This window comes from Castanea sativa, chromosome 6 (assembly GCF_040712315.1).
Source record: "Castanea sativa cultivar Marrone di Chiusa Pesio chromosome 6, ASM4071231v1".
In the NCBI taxonomy this organism is placed as follows: Eukaryota; Viridiplantae; Streptophyta; class Magnoliopsida; order Fagales; family Fagaceae; genus Castanea; species Castanea sativa.
This window is the reverse complement of record NC_134018.1, coordinates 43573505-43590796: the sequence shown is the minus strand read 5'-3', so window position 1 is coordinate 43590796 and position 17292 is coordinate 43573505. Positions and strand designations below refer to the sequence as shown.

The following is a 17292-nucleotide window of genomic DNA, read 5'->3' as shown; positions in this document are numbered from 1 at the left end:
TATTGGGCCCAGCTAGACTCATGGAGGAGAATTTTTAGGAGAGTTCATTTTTAAGATGACTTGAACATTTGATTGATAGCCCATATGTACGGGATGGGCTTTCAATTATCTAGCCCAAATTCAGCTTCTAAAAGTTAAGTGTGGCTAGGGATGGCCATGGGTAGGGTATGGGTATACCCGATCCATACCCGACCCAAAAAGCTTACCCATGGATACCTGAATATCAATATCCATTAATATCCATACCCGAATCTTACCCGAATTATTATCCATGGATATCCATAACCTACCCGAAACTCGAAACCCTTTTTTTTTTTTTTTTTTATGCAAATCATTTTAACTTAAAAACTAACCAATAGCTTTATCTTAAAAAACAAAAAACTAATCAATAAAAAATTTAAAAAATTTTATTGATTAGTTTGTATCTACTTTTTTTTTTTTTTTAGAGAGATATAGTTTCTTCCACCCTGCTCTTCTCCATTTTCTCAGTGCCATTTCATGCACTATGAACTCTAAATGAAGATTCCAACACAATGTCCATAGATAGAGCAGAGACAATACATGATATCATAAAATTCAAGCACATTAATTATTCTTTTGCAAGCCCCTTGCACAAGATAAAATTAGAGTGCATAGATATTGAACTATCCTCTAGCTCTATGCCAAAGCCAAACAAAACATGGAAGGGAAATAGATGCACATGAATGTCACTCATCATCATTTGATAAGCCACAGTAGATCAGACATTTGAAGCACCCGAGTCAATGAGACAATAATCAAAATTATTGGTTGCACAATGCACAATTTTTAATCTTCGCATGGAGCAGCCCAAAATTAGTTGTACAACATTAATGAATTTCAAGTAGTATAATTTATTCAGCAATCTAACAACTCTAATTAGCTAAGTTGTATTATAATTTTAGCAACATATGAAAGTATAATCTTATCATTCAACTCAGTGAGGATACATCAGAGAACATCTTATCATTCATCTTTAATATAGAGTAGAGAACATCTTAGCAATCTACAAAAAATACAATATAGATCAGCTCAGTAATATAATTCAGTCGGCATTCTAACAAATTTGATGAAACATTGCAAACCAAACCCATGACAGATCCTACATTCCTATATTCTGTTTATCATTAGACAAGAATCCTCAAATTACACCATTCACACACAATCGCAGCACAAGTGACCTGCAACTGAAGCATTAATCTGATATGCCAATTTGGTATAAGTAATACTCTGTAACACATTGATACCAATGGAAATCATTTTACATACTGGTCAAGGGCATTTAGTGATATAAAAGAACAAAAACCAAATCTAACACATACCCAGTTGATAAAATTCAATCAAAAACCAAATTCAATACAACAATCCCAACAGAACCCATTTTCTAAAACCAAAAACGTATAATTGTTCATTAAATACTCCTAAAATCTAACAAAGACCCAGGAAAAAATATTTGTGCAAAATAATAAATAAAACGAAGAAATTGGGCTTGCCTGAAATTATGATTTTGGAATCAGAAACGAAGAAATTGTTCAACTGTTTGTTACGATTTTGGAATCAGAAACCCCGAGGCCTCTGAAGACGCACCCAAACCCACCTTCCCCAATCAACAACGACCTGCTGAATTGATTTTGGTCGCCGATTTCAGCTTCGAGACGCTGAACACTCGTAGAGTCGCAGATCGTTGGCTCAGAAACACGGCCGAGTCAGAACAGAGAGAGAGAGAGAGTGACGGTGAGGAGAGGAGAGGCAGAGAGAGTGTCTGAGTGTGAGTGAGACTGTGAGAGAGTTTAGGGTTTTTTTTATATTTTAAATATGGGTCGGGTATGGATATTATCCGTACCCTACCCGAATAATTCGGGTAATATCCATACCCTACCCGATTAAGCTTTAACCATCAAAGACCGGGTATTACCCGGAACATTTGGATCGGGTAGGGTTGGATATCCATTACCCAATGGGTATGGCCATCCCTAAGTGTGGCTAATGTTTTGCACAACCTATCTGTTGAATAGGTGCTTTGTAGCTTAACGGCTACCTTTTGTGTTTTCAATAATTAGCTGTTCAAATAATTCATTTTTTTGGATGAATTTTTTTTTTAGAGAGTTTCAATTTATAGCGTCCGCTACTGATAATAGCTCTTTATCATCAGATCAAGACACCAATCAGTTTTTGGTGTAAGCGAGGATCGAACTCCAGATCTTTTATACAATCATCAGAGATTTTATCAGTTGAATTAATTAGAACCCACTTTGGATGAATATTAGTTGTTCAAATCTTGCTCTCTCATTATTATAACTTGATGGAGGGCAAAAAAATTCACCAATCACCCACGCTATTCGTCTAAGAGAATGAGGAGTTGTCGTGTAAGTAAAAAAAAAGTGTCGTCCACAATACGCTCAACACTTAGCTAATTCAAAGTACTGCCTACAGGAGTGAAGATAAGTAAATAACTGCACCACATTCCACTATCCTAGAACGTGAGGTAAATTTTTCGAAATTCGCTCCCACTCACACCACTAAGTCCACAAGTCTCTTATAACAGTAGTGGCACCAAACAAATACTCACTCAAAATCTCCTATATAAGGTCCAAACCTCACCAAAACATAGGTTCACAATACATACATATATATATATATATATAAACTTCTTACTTTTAATACTTTAAAGAGTTTACGGAGATTTTAAGGGAAGTTCTGATTTAACCATTGTAGGATCCATAGTCAGCACTACACCGGTGCACTCTGATAATCGTTTTTTTTTTCAAACCACTTGTTTCTCATCAAGTTTAGAGCGTGCAGCTCTCATTGATTTCATACTTCATCATAACTATTGAATTATTATTAACAAAAAAAAGAAATATGAGAGGTGAGCTTTCACTTGTTACAAAAAGCAAGATTGGGGAAAAGATTGGAAGTAGGGGGAGACATTGAGACACATGCATGATAGAGGGAGGTGGAATCCGAGGTTCACTGGTTATTTAAGTGTGATCTGGAAAGATTAGGGTGGTTCAAATCAATTTGACATTTTAGGATAAATAAGGTTAGTGCAGAATCAAGTATATATTTGTTTGATTAAGACTTTTGTATGAGGAGAGCTTTCCAAAGATCACATCTTGCTGTCTTGTTCATGAAACACCATCTGGAAATTTGAAAATAAAGTGATTCTAATAGGTGAGCCTTTCAATCATGGTATAGTTTGATTCAACAAATCTGTATAGACTATTAGAGATCCTAATTAAGGTAAGACATGTCTGTCGTCTTTGCAAAAAAAGACATTCGTAGATAGTGGGAATCATGATCACCTGCCTCCATGTCAAAAGCAAATGTTGATGCTTATCGTTTAAATGGTAAAGCATGACATTGTTCACAGCCAACAGCTTGGCCTAAAAACCGACGTACCTCTGTGAATCGAAGTAGTCAGAAATCAGCTAGTAATACTGAGGCAAAAGCCATTAGGACCGACTAACCATTTTGTCAAAACTCAAAAGCCTTTTTCATAGTAAATTTGAAGAGCCAAAAATTGAGAGTACTGAATTATAAAACAAAAGTGATCATTCTTCAGCATGGTCCACACAAATATCAGAGACCAATGCTTACTGAGTGTGACGCATTGAGAATTATTCTAGACATATCAGACAAGAGTCTCTGGACTTTTTTTTTTTTTTTTTTGGTTCCATCTACCGAAAGTGAGAATAGAATTGAGCACATGCATTGACTCCGTCAAAATGGTTCTTCTAATCTAATGAAATGGCAGATTATCAAAAAAGACTCCGTCAAAATGAACAATTTTATCAGATAGCCCATTAACTTGTTTTTTTTTTTTTTTTTTTTTAACAATTTTAGAAGGAACTTGTTTTTGGAGTTAGTGTACACAAAACCACTTTAATATCCAATTTGCTCTCAAATTCATGCTATCATGATAAGGTGTCAAAACACAAACACCATATTCAATGAAAGCTACTTTTCCGTCTTTCTTTTGAATGTGACAAATTGACACTATGGTCTCCATTCTTACCCACAAGTAAATTAGAACTAAAAATGCCGTATGATCACCACCACCATAAATTTTTCATTACAAGATACTTTGTCCGAGTTTTTTATTTGCTTTTCTAAAAAGACATGGTGGGTTAAATCACTGCCCAGCTCGACAAAAGGGGACAGGGTAAAAAGGATGGACTAAGAAAGAAGCGTAAGCTTGCATGCAGGTCCATGCATATCCATCCAAGACAAAAAGCAAGATTTTGATCTTGTATATGTTCTTATCTCGTGCTGCATATGCTTGCTTAGTCTTTCAATCTTTTGGCCCCTTTTAGGTCTACTTTTGACCTATATAACAACTAAAACCCAGAGCGTCCCTTAGGCATTACTGTTCTTTGATGGTAATTTCTTGTACCTTGAAGAAAAATAATGATACTAAACATGTACTAAATTTTTTTTACAATAACATAGTCTGCGATTGAATGACATCATTTTGATCGAGCATATTGTGAAGAAATAATTGTGTAGAGAGAGGGTAAAGTTTGGATTCAATGTTACTTCAGTGTTCAGTGCATTGAATTTATTATAATATTGACACACTGACATGTCTATTTTTAACCGTGTCGTCTATCTAATGAGTTCAATGAATTGATGCATTAGAACATTGCAATAAGCCAATTCTTAGAGCAAGTTTTCTAAATCTGCACAGATTACAGAATATTTTTTAGAGTGCAATTTCAAACTCTGTCTTCTCATGGAGAAATTAATAGGGCAGTTTAGTAGCTAGATTAGGGATTGACAAAAGCATCTATCGTTGTGTCATGATCCTTGACATTTGCATAAATGGTTGCTTGGGTTTCAGATATCCAGCTATCAAACAGTTATAATGACGTAAATTGATGGCAAGATTAAAATATTTGGATATATATTCGCAGGATATATAGGGCGTTTCTTTATCCTTCTTTATCATTTCTTTTCCATTAGTCACGTTAAAATCCAATCCACAAAAAATAAGTGCAACATCAGTTTTTAACGTACATATATACCTAAAAAATTCGTAAATTTTATTCTGATCGACTCTGGTTTCCTTTTGGAAATGTGTGGGTGCTATATTAACTTTTCTTCACAATTTAGTACAATGGTAAATTTACAATTAATTTGACATTGTTTTCTCGACAAGAAGGCGGCGATTTAACATTATATAGTATATAAGTTAGGATATACCTCTTCTAAAAATAAAATTTAAAAAAGGTTAGGATATACTTTTTTTGTGCTGAGAATCTTGTTACTCTTTATATTATCTTGACCTCTCAAAAAAAAATATCATAAGTGTGTGTGTGTATATATATATATATATATATAAAATAAAATACACGTATAATATATTTTATTATTTAAATATTAACACAACTTTTAATATGTATGCAGTATATTTCATTCATTCTTATTTATAAATATTTTTTGACCCACTAAACTTGTTTACTTTTTCCTTAGAATAATACTATAATTATACTATAAACACATCATTTTTTTTTTTTTTTTGAGAAACAAACACACACAAGGGAGAGAGAAAGAGATTTTTAACACAAAGGTATACCACAACTTCACTCAAAAGTTATGGTAATTTTTAAGGGATGGTGGATGAGCAAGTTATACTACACGCAACACACTCTTTTAAGCAATGTGGGACAATTACCCATTCTTTTTTTTTTTTTTGAGAAACAAACACACACACAAGGGACAGGGAAGGGGGTATAAACACATCCTTTATCAAAGTTTTTCTCTTAACATGTTTAGAATTGATGCAACATTAATTTTATTTTTATACTACTAATCAACATGTCATTTAAAAAGTTGTAGAATAAGTTCTAACTTTTTTGTATTTTAACAAAAGTGTAATCAAACTACAAAACAGGTAGTCACTTCAAACACTCTTCTCAAACATATGTGCACATATATTATATAGCAAGTGCATTTACTAAATATTTACTTTCCATTTGAGTAATTGGCATCATTTAAACATTTATATCCGTTTATAATTAGATTTTGTAAAATTAATTAATATATAGAAGTACTTGCTATAAATTCTGTTAAGATTTTTACTTGGCTTCAAATCCAAGCACTTCCAACTATCTCTATTAATATACCATTGGTATAAAGCTACCAAAAGAAAGAACGAGCTTAAATTCAAGCATATTCTGCACGGAGTGCTTCAAATTATACGATTTCGCAAACTCTTTTTGTGATTTGTAGTCCATATCTGCAGGAAGGAATAAAGGGAAGCTTGAGGGCTGAGGGTGCCTTCTTTAAGGTTTGCATTAGGATATATTTCCCTTTCTTTACGTAAGCCACAAATCTTTGCAACAATACGTTCCTTAAAAACCGACAAAGGAACAGTTATACTTGCAAAAGCATAACCAAATTCATTTAGGAGCATCCACATTAGGTCTATGCTACTTACTTATAATTAATTTTTTCCAGAATAGCACCAGAAAACTTAGTTTATTGTCTGACTTAGAAGTTCACGCATGCATTTGACTAAATTGGAGGAGGAGTCAAGGAAGAAGAAGAACATGAATGAATAACAAAAATAAAAGTTGTATGAAACACGGGGCCGGCTGGATGGGTGAGCAAGAGATGCGATCATCTAAGGCCCCAAGTAAAAAAAAAAGCCCCTAAATTTTAACTAATAGGGTTATTTATAATTAATAAATAAAATAATATTTTTTTACCAAAATAAAAACAAATAAAAAAGAGAGAAAAATGCAACGTCCACAAGATTTTTCACAACACTTTTACAACTAATGCTAAGTAGTAGGTTGTTACAACCTGTTATTGATGGCCAAAAAAAAAAAATTATAGTAATATTTTCAAATAGAAAACAAAAAGCAACTTAAAACCTAGGATTTGATGTAAAAAATATTGTGAATGTTGCACTTCTAAAAGAAATAAGAATAATAATAAGAGTTAAGTTAGCAAACTTTTTCTAATTCTCATCTAAGACTACCACTAACACCACTATTTAACTTATCACTATCAATCTGCCACATTAATAAGTATGAAAAATTGTCAAATTTTTTCTGTCTATAAAATTTCTATAAAAAAGAAAAAAAATTCTATGTAGTTTATGTTAATTAGTAGTACTTTTGCATTTAAAACAAGATAATCAATTTTCGCCTTAAGCCCCCAAATGCATTTAGTCACCTCTGATGAAACATATTCTTTTTAAAGTGATATGCATGTTATTTTACCAACAGTCTCGTGTATAATTTAGCACTAGAAATGTTATAGAAATTACCAATTTTATTGTTACTAATAGGAATGTAAACATGCCGAACTGAGTTAAGTATTAAAAATTTAGAAAGTTCACTTATTTTTTGTTGAACGTGAGTTGAGTTAGAACTTGTTAAAAAGCTAAATTATATATTTAAACTTAATTCATTTTATTGTTGAACAATCTCAAGCATGATCATTATCTACTTGGTTAATATTTTGTTCTTTTCTCATATATAGTAATTAAATACGAAGAGAAAAGAAAAACTATCTCTTCACTAATCTATACTAATAACTAATAAATAAATTATAGTTGAAATTCTATCATTTGAGTTATATACATAAAATAATTTTTGTTCACAAGCGAACGAAAATTAGATTGGCAACATTTTATAATTTGATATCTTTATAACTTATTACAAACTTACACAATTCATTATAAAGTTTATATATTGAGTCGCATACTCAAGTGTTTATTGAAAAGTACATTATTATGTTTGAGATTTGGTCGTTTAATATATAGCTGAATCTAAATTTAAACTTGAGTTTAGCTTGTTTGTTAAATAAACAAACTTAAAACAAATTTATTTACAAACCAAACTTCTGTTTATCTACAACCCTACAAACTGATGTAATATTTATTGAATATAATTCATAACACATGGACAACTTCCTAAATAGTTTTTTTGAATTAGCGTATCTTAGCACCATTTATATATGTCACCTCAACCGACAAGAAAATCAACTCAATGTCATTACCGGCGGGCATGTTAACCCCACTAGATTAGCTGGTATCGTAGGATTTGCTCTATGTCAAATGTTATATATGCATATTCGATTAGCAAAATAAAAGGTGCGCATATTCTCGTAGATTAAGAACAAAGAATAAAAAGATAACAAATTTAGAGATGACACTGTAGCAGTCAGAGAGATTATAAATTGAAAAGTAATCTTCTTGCAGCCTAATTCTTGAAACCCAATGGTTACTTAGAACACCGAATCTCCGAAAGTGCCAAAAAATAAAATAAAAGTAGCAAATTTTTATGAAAGAAAATGTGTTAATCGGTGCATTGTCACCGTTAAATTTGAGACAATTGGGTCCACTGTCCCGACAGACACCAGTGTGCCTCAACAACACTCTGTAATTGATGCCCTTCTCAACATTAAGTAATATATACACCTAACCATGTTCCTTATTTAGGAATAATTGGCCTATATTTTGTACATTATCCCTTACATGAGGAATTTAGTACTAACTAATCTGTATTGTATTTGTACCCCCTCCAAAAAAAATGAAAAGAATTCCAATGAATCTGAAACTTACTTATCATCTACATTGTTAATTTTTATGTTCATTTTCGAAATGCTTGTTATATATTTTTTGCCAATTAATACTGAGTTTTCCTTAAAAAGTAAAATTATTTTGTAAATGCTTTAAAGAAAACACCAAAGTTGGTGAGGGCGTTGTAATTTTACTTCTTTTTTAAAATTCGTTTTTGATGAAACACGGGTTCGTCAGTTGTAGTGAGGTCGTCCAGACGGGACCAGATTGATGAATCACGAGTTCGTCAGTCGTAGTGAGGTCGTCCAGATGGGACTAGAGGTCTGCTTGTGTCGCGGCGGAAGAAGAAATTCTCCGGAATGGTCACCGGTGTGGTGCCTGCCACAACGCCTCCGATGCCAAAGTTAGTACAAGGGAGTTTATAATAATAGACTATAAGAATGATTAGGGATATCTTGTGACTGTGTTCGTACCTTCTGTTGGCAATGCGTGGGCTTTATATATGTTGTTCTAGATTCTAGCCGTTGTGGCAGTTATTGTGGCTTTAATGCCTCTTTTAGTAACGCTTCTTGCTGAGTAATGGGGTTTTAATATGCCTTCAACGGTTCGTCCAGCTGGTTCTGTAACCGTCCGGGATATTATTGGTGGCATTGAATGATCCTGCTATCCTCGTTAGTGACGTGTATACTTGTTTAAGCTCGTCTCAGAGAGTAGTCTCGTCAGTCCCATCAGATGCCTTTAGTCTCGTCGTCAGTTAATCTCGTCAGTCCCATCAGATGCCTTAGTCTCGTCAGTAGTTGATTTCGTCAGTCCCATCAGATGCCCCCGGATTCTGTGGTCGTCATGATGTTCCATGACGACCATAGAAGATGAAAGGGTTTTTTTTTTTTTTTTAATAATAATTTTTTGGCTACGTCAGTAGTGTACATCCATCTAGGCGGAATCTTATCACGAGGCTACGTCAGTAATGTACATCCATCTAGGCGAAATCTTATCACGAGGCTTCATCAGTAATGTACATCCGTCTAGGCGGAATCTTATTACTTACTTCGTCGGTAATGTACATCCGTCAAGGCGGAATCTTATTACCTAGCCATTCTCGATGATCTTTTGGCTTCGTCGGTAATGTACATCCGTCAAAGCGGAATCTTATTACCTAGCCATTTTTTATGATCTTCTGGCTTCGTCAGTAATGTACATCCGTCAAGGCGGAATCTTATTACTGACTTCGTCGGTAATGTACATCCGTCAAGGCGGAATCTTATTACCTAGCCATTTTCGATGATCTTTTGGCTTCGTCAGTAATGTACATCCGTCAAGGCGGAATCTTATTACCTAGCCATTTTCTATGATCTTTTGGCTTCGTCAGTAATGTACATCCGTCAAGGCGGAATCTTATTACCTAGCCATTTTCGATGATCTTTTGTCTTCGTCAGTAAACCGACGATCTGAACGCTCCCTCTTTCGTCCTTTACGTTCGTCCTCCCTCTTTCCCCTTTCTTCTGTTTTCTCCATATCTTTAATGTCGGCTAGCGCATCCTCAGCATTCATGTACTTTTGCGCCTTTAAGAGCATTTCTGCCATCGTCTTAGGTGGATTTTTTGCCAGCGACACCACAAACTCTCTAGACTTCAGCCCTGCTTTAAAGGTTGTCAGCTGTACTTTGTCATCAGCGTCGTCCACTTCTAGGGTTTCTCGGGTAAAGCGTTTTACGTATGACCGCAAGGTTTCTTTCTCCCGTTGCTTAACAGTGAGTAGGTGGTCTGCTGGTCTCTTAGGACGTTGCCCTCCGACGAAATGGCGCAGAAAGGCGCTACTCAACTGTTCGAAGCTATCAATGGATGAGGTTGGCAACTTTATGAACCACTCTCTTGCAGCTCCCTTAAGTGTGGTAGGGAAGGAACGACACATTATTTCATCAGGGGGTTGTTGGAGGCCTAATGTTGTCTTGAAGGTATTAAGGTGATCTTGGGGGTCCTTAAGCCCGTCAAAATGTTCAAGCTGAGGCAACCGAAACTTCGCCGGCACTGGTCGTTCCAAGACTGCCACGGAGAAAGGAGAATTTGTTGCCCTAACCATTCTATCTAGGCTCTGATCTGTCTTCTCCTTAATAGCATTTCTCAGTTCGTCCATCTCTTTCCTCATCTCTTGAAGAAGATCAGAATTTTGTTCGTCTGGAGTAGTGGTCCTTCGTCGATCGCTTCTCCCATGACTGTCTCCTTCATCCTCTTGGACAACTCTAGACCAATTCTTCTTATGCTGAAGCTGTTGTCTCATCTCCTGATTCTGCTTGGTGAGCTCTTCCACAGTGGCCGCAAAAGCTTGAACTTGCTGAGCCAAGGCTGCTGAGTCTTGGTTGGACTCCATCTGGATATCGAAGTTGGTAGGAATTGCGCTTTCGGATCGTAGTACGGGAACATCGTCCCCACAGACAGCGCCAAACTGATGAAACACGGGTTCGTCAGTTGTAGTGAGGTCGTCCAGACAGGACCAGATTGATGAATCACGAGTTCGTCAGTCGTAGTGAGGTCGTCCAGACGGGACTAGAGGTCTGCTTGTGTCGCGGCGGAAGAAGAAATTCTCCGGAATGGTCACCGGTGTGGTGCCTGCCACAACGCCTTCGATGCCAAAGTTAGTACAAGGGAGTTTATAATAATAGACTATAAGAATGATTAGGGATATCTTGTGACTGTGTTCGTACCTTTTGTTGGCAATGCGTGGGCTTTATATATGTTGTTCTAGATTCTAGCCGTTGTGGCAGTTATTGTAGCTTTAATGCCTCTTTTAGTAACGCTTCTTGCTGAGTAATGGGGTTTTAATATGCCTTCAACGGTTCGTCCAGCTGGTTCTGTAACCGTCCGGGATATTATTGGTGGCATTGAATGATCCTGCTATCCTCGTCAGTGACGTGTATACTTGTTTAAGCTCGTCTCAGAGAGTAGTCTCGTCAGTCCCATCAGATGCCTTTAGTCTCGTCGTCAGTTAATCTCGTCAGTAGTTGATTTCGTCAGTCCCATCAGTTTTCAATAGTTGCAATTTTTTTTAATGAGAAATCAATAAAAAAATATAATACTAGCTGTAGTACTTGCTGCTTTATTAAAAGTAAAAACCTTTACGAATTATTTGAGCTACATAAATGTTTCAAGTTAAGTTGAATAACAGAACTCTCCTATTCTTAAGTCCCCAAATGTAAGGTCTATTCTATAATCTTAAAGAGAAATATATTGTTAGGTTTTTTTGTGCATAACTTACATTGATATCTACTAACATAACCCTTATAAGAGAAAATTGTAATTGTCCCACATTACAAATCAAATTACTCACTATTCAAATAGGATTCAAATTCAGCACCAAAAAAAAAAAAAAAATCAAATCAAATTGGAGAGAGATGCCCAATGATATATAGGGTTTTGAAAATTAATCTCGTGATATTCATCATCTTTCTATAGAAATTGTTGGCTGGGTTGGTTCGCAAGTCAATTCGGCTTAGTCCTCTCTTCGTTGAGCTAAGAAACATGGCCAAATTCAATGCGCCACATCATTATGATTCATAGATACTCAATAGCATCATTCATTTTTGTAAGATTGTAAATGACTTAAAAATGGAAATGGGAGTTTAGCTATTTGACCGAATGAACATAACAAGGCAACAACCATGTAGATTGGCTGACCACGCTTATCTAAATAACTGGGATAATGCAACCAACAATTAATAACTAATTATAATGTTCCGGCAAAAGACAAAAACTAATTATAATTGTAGGGATAAATAACTCGGATAAGGGTATTGGGCTGTGGGCCGCACCCAAGGGCGTCAAAGAGTCCGATAACAAACAAGTATTAGTAAAGGCAAGTAGGTTATCAGGCCAAGGACGAAAGCTGGTCAGGGCAAGCAGGTGCTGTTGTCTAAGGAGACAAACCTTCTCGGGAAACAGAGTGAAAGCTTGAAATTCAATCACCCAACAAGTATTGGGAAGGAGACAACCATGCTTGAAAGGAGGATAAGCTTTGGAGAGAGGAGAGTCAATAGGAAATTGAGAAATATCTGGGAATAAAGTTGTTATCACCGCATTGAATACTCTGCACCTAATCAACTACCCACCAAAGACTTCAAGAAAGTTCTAATGAGACAAGAATCAAGGAGATTAGTTACTTAATCAACAAGTGGAAGGCTAAGATGAGTAGAGGGGAAGGAGTACAAAAGGGAAAGGATTCCCTTACAGAAGGGGGATCACAGAAAAAGAAGAGAGAAAAACCTCTTTGTAACCAAGAACTTAAATATTTGTATAAGTCTGAAAGATATATACAAGAACATACCATCTTCAGGTTTGATCGAGGATTCTTTTCAACTTGTTATTGTCGTTCATTCTAAGATTAAACAAACTCGTAGTAATTTTTACTAGACTCACTGAACGTTTAATATTAGACCTACTCTTTAATAAATTTATTGTTGTGAGCCTGTTGTGTCATTGTCCAAACTTATTGGGTTGTCAACCGATTCTCATCCTTACAATAATGATTGTAACAATAAATAATCGAAAACCCCAATTTTCTTAACAACTATTTCTTCTGATTTAAATTGTTTCAATTATTAAAGACAACTATGTATTAAGCTGAGCAATAAGGGGTCCATCATTAAGGTCCAGAAACTTTGATAACCCACATCCTAGTTCAATTTCACATGGTACTATCTTACATCAAGCTCTGCATCATCGAAAAATACGGTTTCAAATCAATACGATATAGCAAGTTCGGCTCCACTGAATGTCCCATGGACAATACACCAAAGCTAATTCCTTCCTGCAATCTCATCTACCCCTCTACTACATAGACCCCACTCAAAAAAGGTTCTCATCATCTTCATCCACACAACCAGGTTTCACATATAATAGTTGTACAACTCATAATGTATCACTCTTTTTGTGAAAGATACTCAACAGGTATCGAACTATCAATCTCCACGTCCATCATTTCCTAATATATATAAAAATTGACACATGATGGCATGAATGTCTACTCCAAATTGAAGTAAGAGAGCTTTCTTTGAAGATAAAGAGTTTAGAAGGAAAAATTATTGCTACAACCCAATAATTTTCTTTATCTTTTGAAGTGTTTAAATTATAGTAATCTAAGTAACATTATTTTTATACAAATTCACCGTGCATCCTTTTTACAACTATTAATCACAAAATACTACATCAATAATAGTAAAAATTATCATATCAACAATTCTACGTTGATAGTTTATGAGATTCACCGCTATTATGCATCATTGGAGTAACATTATTTTTATATAAATTCACCACTATTATGCCTTTTTTTATAAACATTAATCAAAAAACACTACATCGGTAATTATGCCTACAACTCTAGGTTAAAAGTTGTGAAGATTAAAATATGGTAGGCTTATAAACAAAGAAAAGTTATAAGATACCTAGCCAAAAAAATATATTATAGAGAGAGAGAGAGTGGTATCTATATCTATCTATCACTCCGCCGAACAGACAGAAAGCATTGCCAAGCTGTTAATATTTTGTTTTGATATTCATTTTTTCCCATAAAGCAATGCCCTGAGAATCTTGGCCCAAATCTTTCACAGTTAGACCAAGAAAAGATACACATGGGGTCACTAACAATAATACTACTAGTGCATTGTGTGTGCCTCCTCAATCCCCCCATTATTTTTTATCAGCCAGTTTTTTTTTTTTTTTTTATAATTTGTTTGTGTGAAAAAAAAAGAAAAAGAAAAAAAAAAAAGTGTGTGTTGCTTATAAGGGACCCCAAACGTTCATACCCTTCCACATCATATAACCCCACTACAACACTCCAAAAAAAAACCGGCACAAAATTTTCATTTCATTCTCTCAAAATCTACAGTCTAAAAAGCACAACCCCAACAGCAGCAACAACAACAATATGGGTAGCTCTGTCCATGTCAAAGAGGCTGTTTTGGTCACACCCTTTGAGCCAACACCACCTCGTGTTCTCACTCTTTCACCTATTGATTCCCAGCTCTTCCTTCGTTTCACTATTGAGTACCTCTTTGTGTATAGGGCTAGTAGTACCGGTCTAGACCAAGGTGTGATCACTGCACGTATTAAGGGTGCACTGGCTAAAGCCTTGGTTCCATACTACCCTTTTGCCGGTCGAGTCAGGGCTAAGCCTGACGGTTCGAGCCTAGAGGTTGTGTGTCGAGCCCAGGGTGCGTTGTTCATCGAAGCAATGTCTGATCGGTTCACGGTTAGTGAGTTCGAGAAGGCACCGAAATATGTGACCCAGTGGAGGAAATTGCTGTCTGTCTACGTGGCAGATGTTCTCAAAGGGGCCCCACCTCTTGTCGTCCAGCTGACGTGGCTAAAAGATGGCTCGGCGGCTGTGGGTGTTGGAATCAACCATTGTTTGTGTGACGGAATTGGCAGCGCCGAGTTTCTCAACTCGTTCGCCGAGTTGGCTTCTGGGAATCGCGGGCTCGCCGAGTTGAGACCTAAACCCGTGTGGGATCGCCATCTTTTCGACCCGGTGAGGAATCCACCCGATAACTCAGTGAGTCACCCCGAGTTCAACCGAGTCCCGGACCTTTGTGGGTTCATGAATCGGTTCTCCAACGAAAGACTCGCTCCCACCTCAGTCATTTTCGATAAGGTAAGCCTCAACGAGCTCAAGACTTTAGCTACTTCCACGAGTCGACCCAGTGACTTATCATACACGTCATTCGAGGTTCTCTCAGCCCACGTGTGGAGGAGCTGGGCGAGGGCTTTAAATTTACCTTCAAACCAAGTTCTGAAGGTACTGTTCAGCGTAAACATTCGTAACCGAGTCAAGCCGAGTCTACCCAGTGGGTACTATGGCAACGCGTTCGTACTAGGGTGCACACAAACCAGCGTGAAAGACCTAGTCGAAAAGGGGTTGGGCTATGCCACAACGTTAATCAAAAGAGCCAAAGATAGAGTGGACACCGAGTACGTGAAAAGCGTGGTGGAATCGGTGCGCGAGTCGAGAGCGAGTCCTGACTCAGTGGGTGTACTCATCGTGTCACAATGGTCAAGGCTGGGTTTAGAAAAGGTTGACTTTGGGTTAGGAAGACCTATTCATGTGGGACCCATTTGCTGTGATAGGTACTGTTTGTTATTACCGGTGTTTGATCAAAGGGACGCAGTGAAAGTAATGGTTGCTGTCCCCACTAGTGGCGTTGACAAGTACAATTACTTGGTCCGAAATCCATACATGTGAGAAGCACTGGATTGTAATTTCATCACATTGACTTTTTGTTATTAGTTTGACCTCTTTTTTTTTAATATAAATTTGATTCCTAAAATCCCCAACTTTGGTCCAAGAGGCAAGAGCGTAATTACCAATTAGTTCCATACTATGAACCTTTTAATTTCTCTTTCAAACCAACGTGGTGATTGATCACATTCACACACCCAAAGTTAATAATTTGTGTGTCTAACCTTTTACTTGATGACACTTCAGCATTGCCAAGAAGCTCTTCAATTTTTAGTGGAACATTGTGTAGGTTCTAATCAATCTTTGTTTATTATTTGTTTTCCCCACGACTTGTTTATTTGACTAGATCTGCCTTTGGCTAAGTACAATGTTCAAGAGCATCTTGGCTTTTTTAATTTATGCCAAAAGCATTTGCTGGTGTATTTACTATTGCCTTGAAATTAAGCAGTGAATAGCGCACCATGATCAGTTCACATGCTCCATGAGTCTAAACAGTTTAATATTTGGGGGAAAAAAATGCTCTTCTTAGCAACTATGACAACATGGTCAAGAAAATCCCCATTTGATTTCTAGATTTTGAAAACTTGATTCCCCTATGACATTGTTAAAATAAAAAAAGATGTACTTAATTTGCCGCAGGCTGATAAGGACTTGGTATATAGACCCCCCTGCCTGCCACATATGCAAGGAATTGAAGCCCTCCAATGCCTCAAGCAGGCAAATGAGAAAGTCCATATTTTGATGTGATTGGAGTAATTATGGACAATCATTTCAGATAAACTCATCATTAGCACACATTTAAAAAAAGATCAATAGTGAAATTTATCAAACAAATACAAATGAAGTTCTTCGATTTCTCCAATTTTATTAATACTATTTAATGTTTTTGTGTATGCACGAGTTACACACTATAACAAACTAGTAAAAGATCCATCGAGCACCATTTAAAATCATCATAGCGCCTCATCATTCAATGCCCTTTCACCATTACCATTATTTCACTCACAATCGGGCCTCTCAACCTTTCAAAGTTAGGATCCATGTCCACCAGTGACATTTAAAATGTACACTTGATCAATCCTTCCAAATTCATTAAAATACTTGAAGAGGATAACCATAATTTCACTCATTTTATCTCTATACATATTGACCACATTTGGCTGATCCGATTTTCTTTTATTTTTTTGTTTCACGCATCACTACAGAGCCTAGATATGCAGCAAAATCCATCAACAAGCTCTATTAAGAGCACCTCATAGCATTGACAGACTTGAAGTACCCCATGGCTTCTTCATGGCATCCTCTAGTAGGTTTGATGAAAATAACTTTCGACATTGCTTTCTGACCTGCCTTTTTCATGGTTGGTGATATTGATAGAAATGATGTGGTAGGCCTCCTTTTTGCCTGCTATAGGTCCTTTGATTCCTTTGATTGGTGAAACCCAAGCTGCCCTTTTGGCCCTCAAGTTGGTAGTGCACCACCAACACACTTTTGTTTTGTTCAAAGGAGAC

At 36.3% G+C, this 17292-nt stretch overlaps 1 protein-coding gene across 1 annotated transcript; it reads left to right on the top strand.

Annotated features, from left to right (window-relative positions):
* The first annotated feature begins 14312 nt into the window (after window positions 1-14312).
* On the top strand, window positions 14313-15869 carry LOC142638929 (alcohol acyltransferase 9). The gene has a single exon (XM_075813006.1). It carries the CDS (start codon window positions 14471-14473, stop codon window positions 15782-15784), a length of 1314 nt encoding a protein of 437 aa, XP_075669121.1. The 5' UTR covers window positions 14313-14470; the 3' UTR covers window positions 15785-15869.
* The last annotated feature ends 1423 nt before the right edge of the window (window positions 15870-17292 follow it).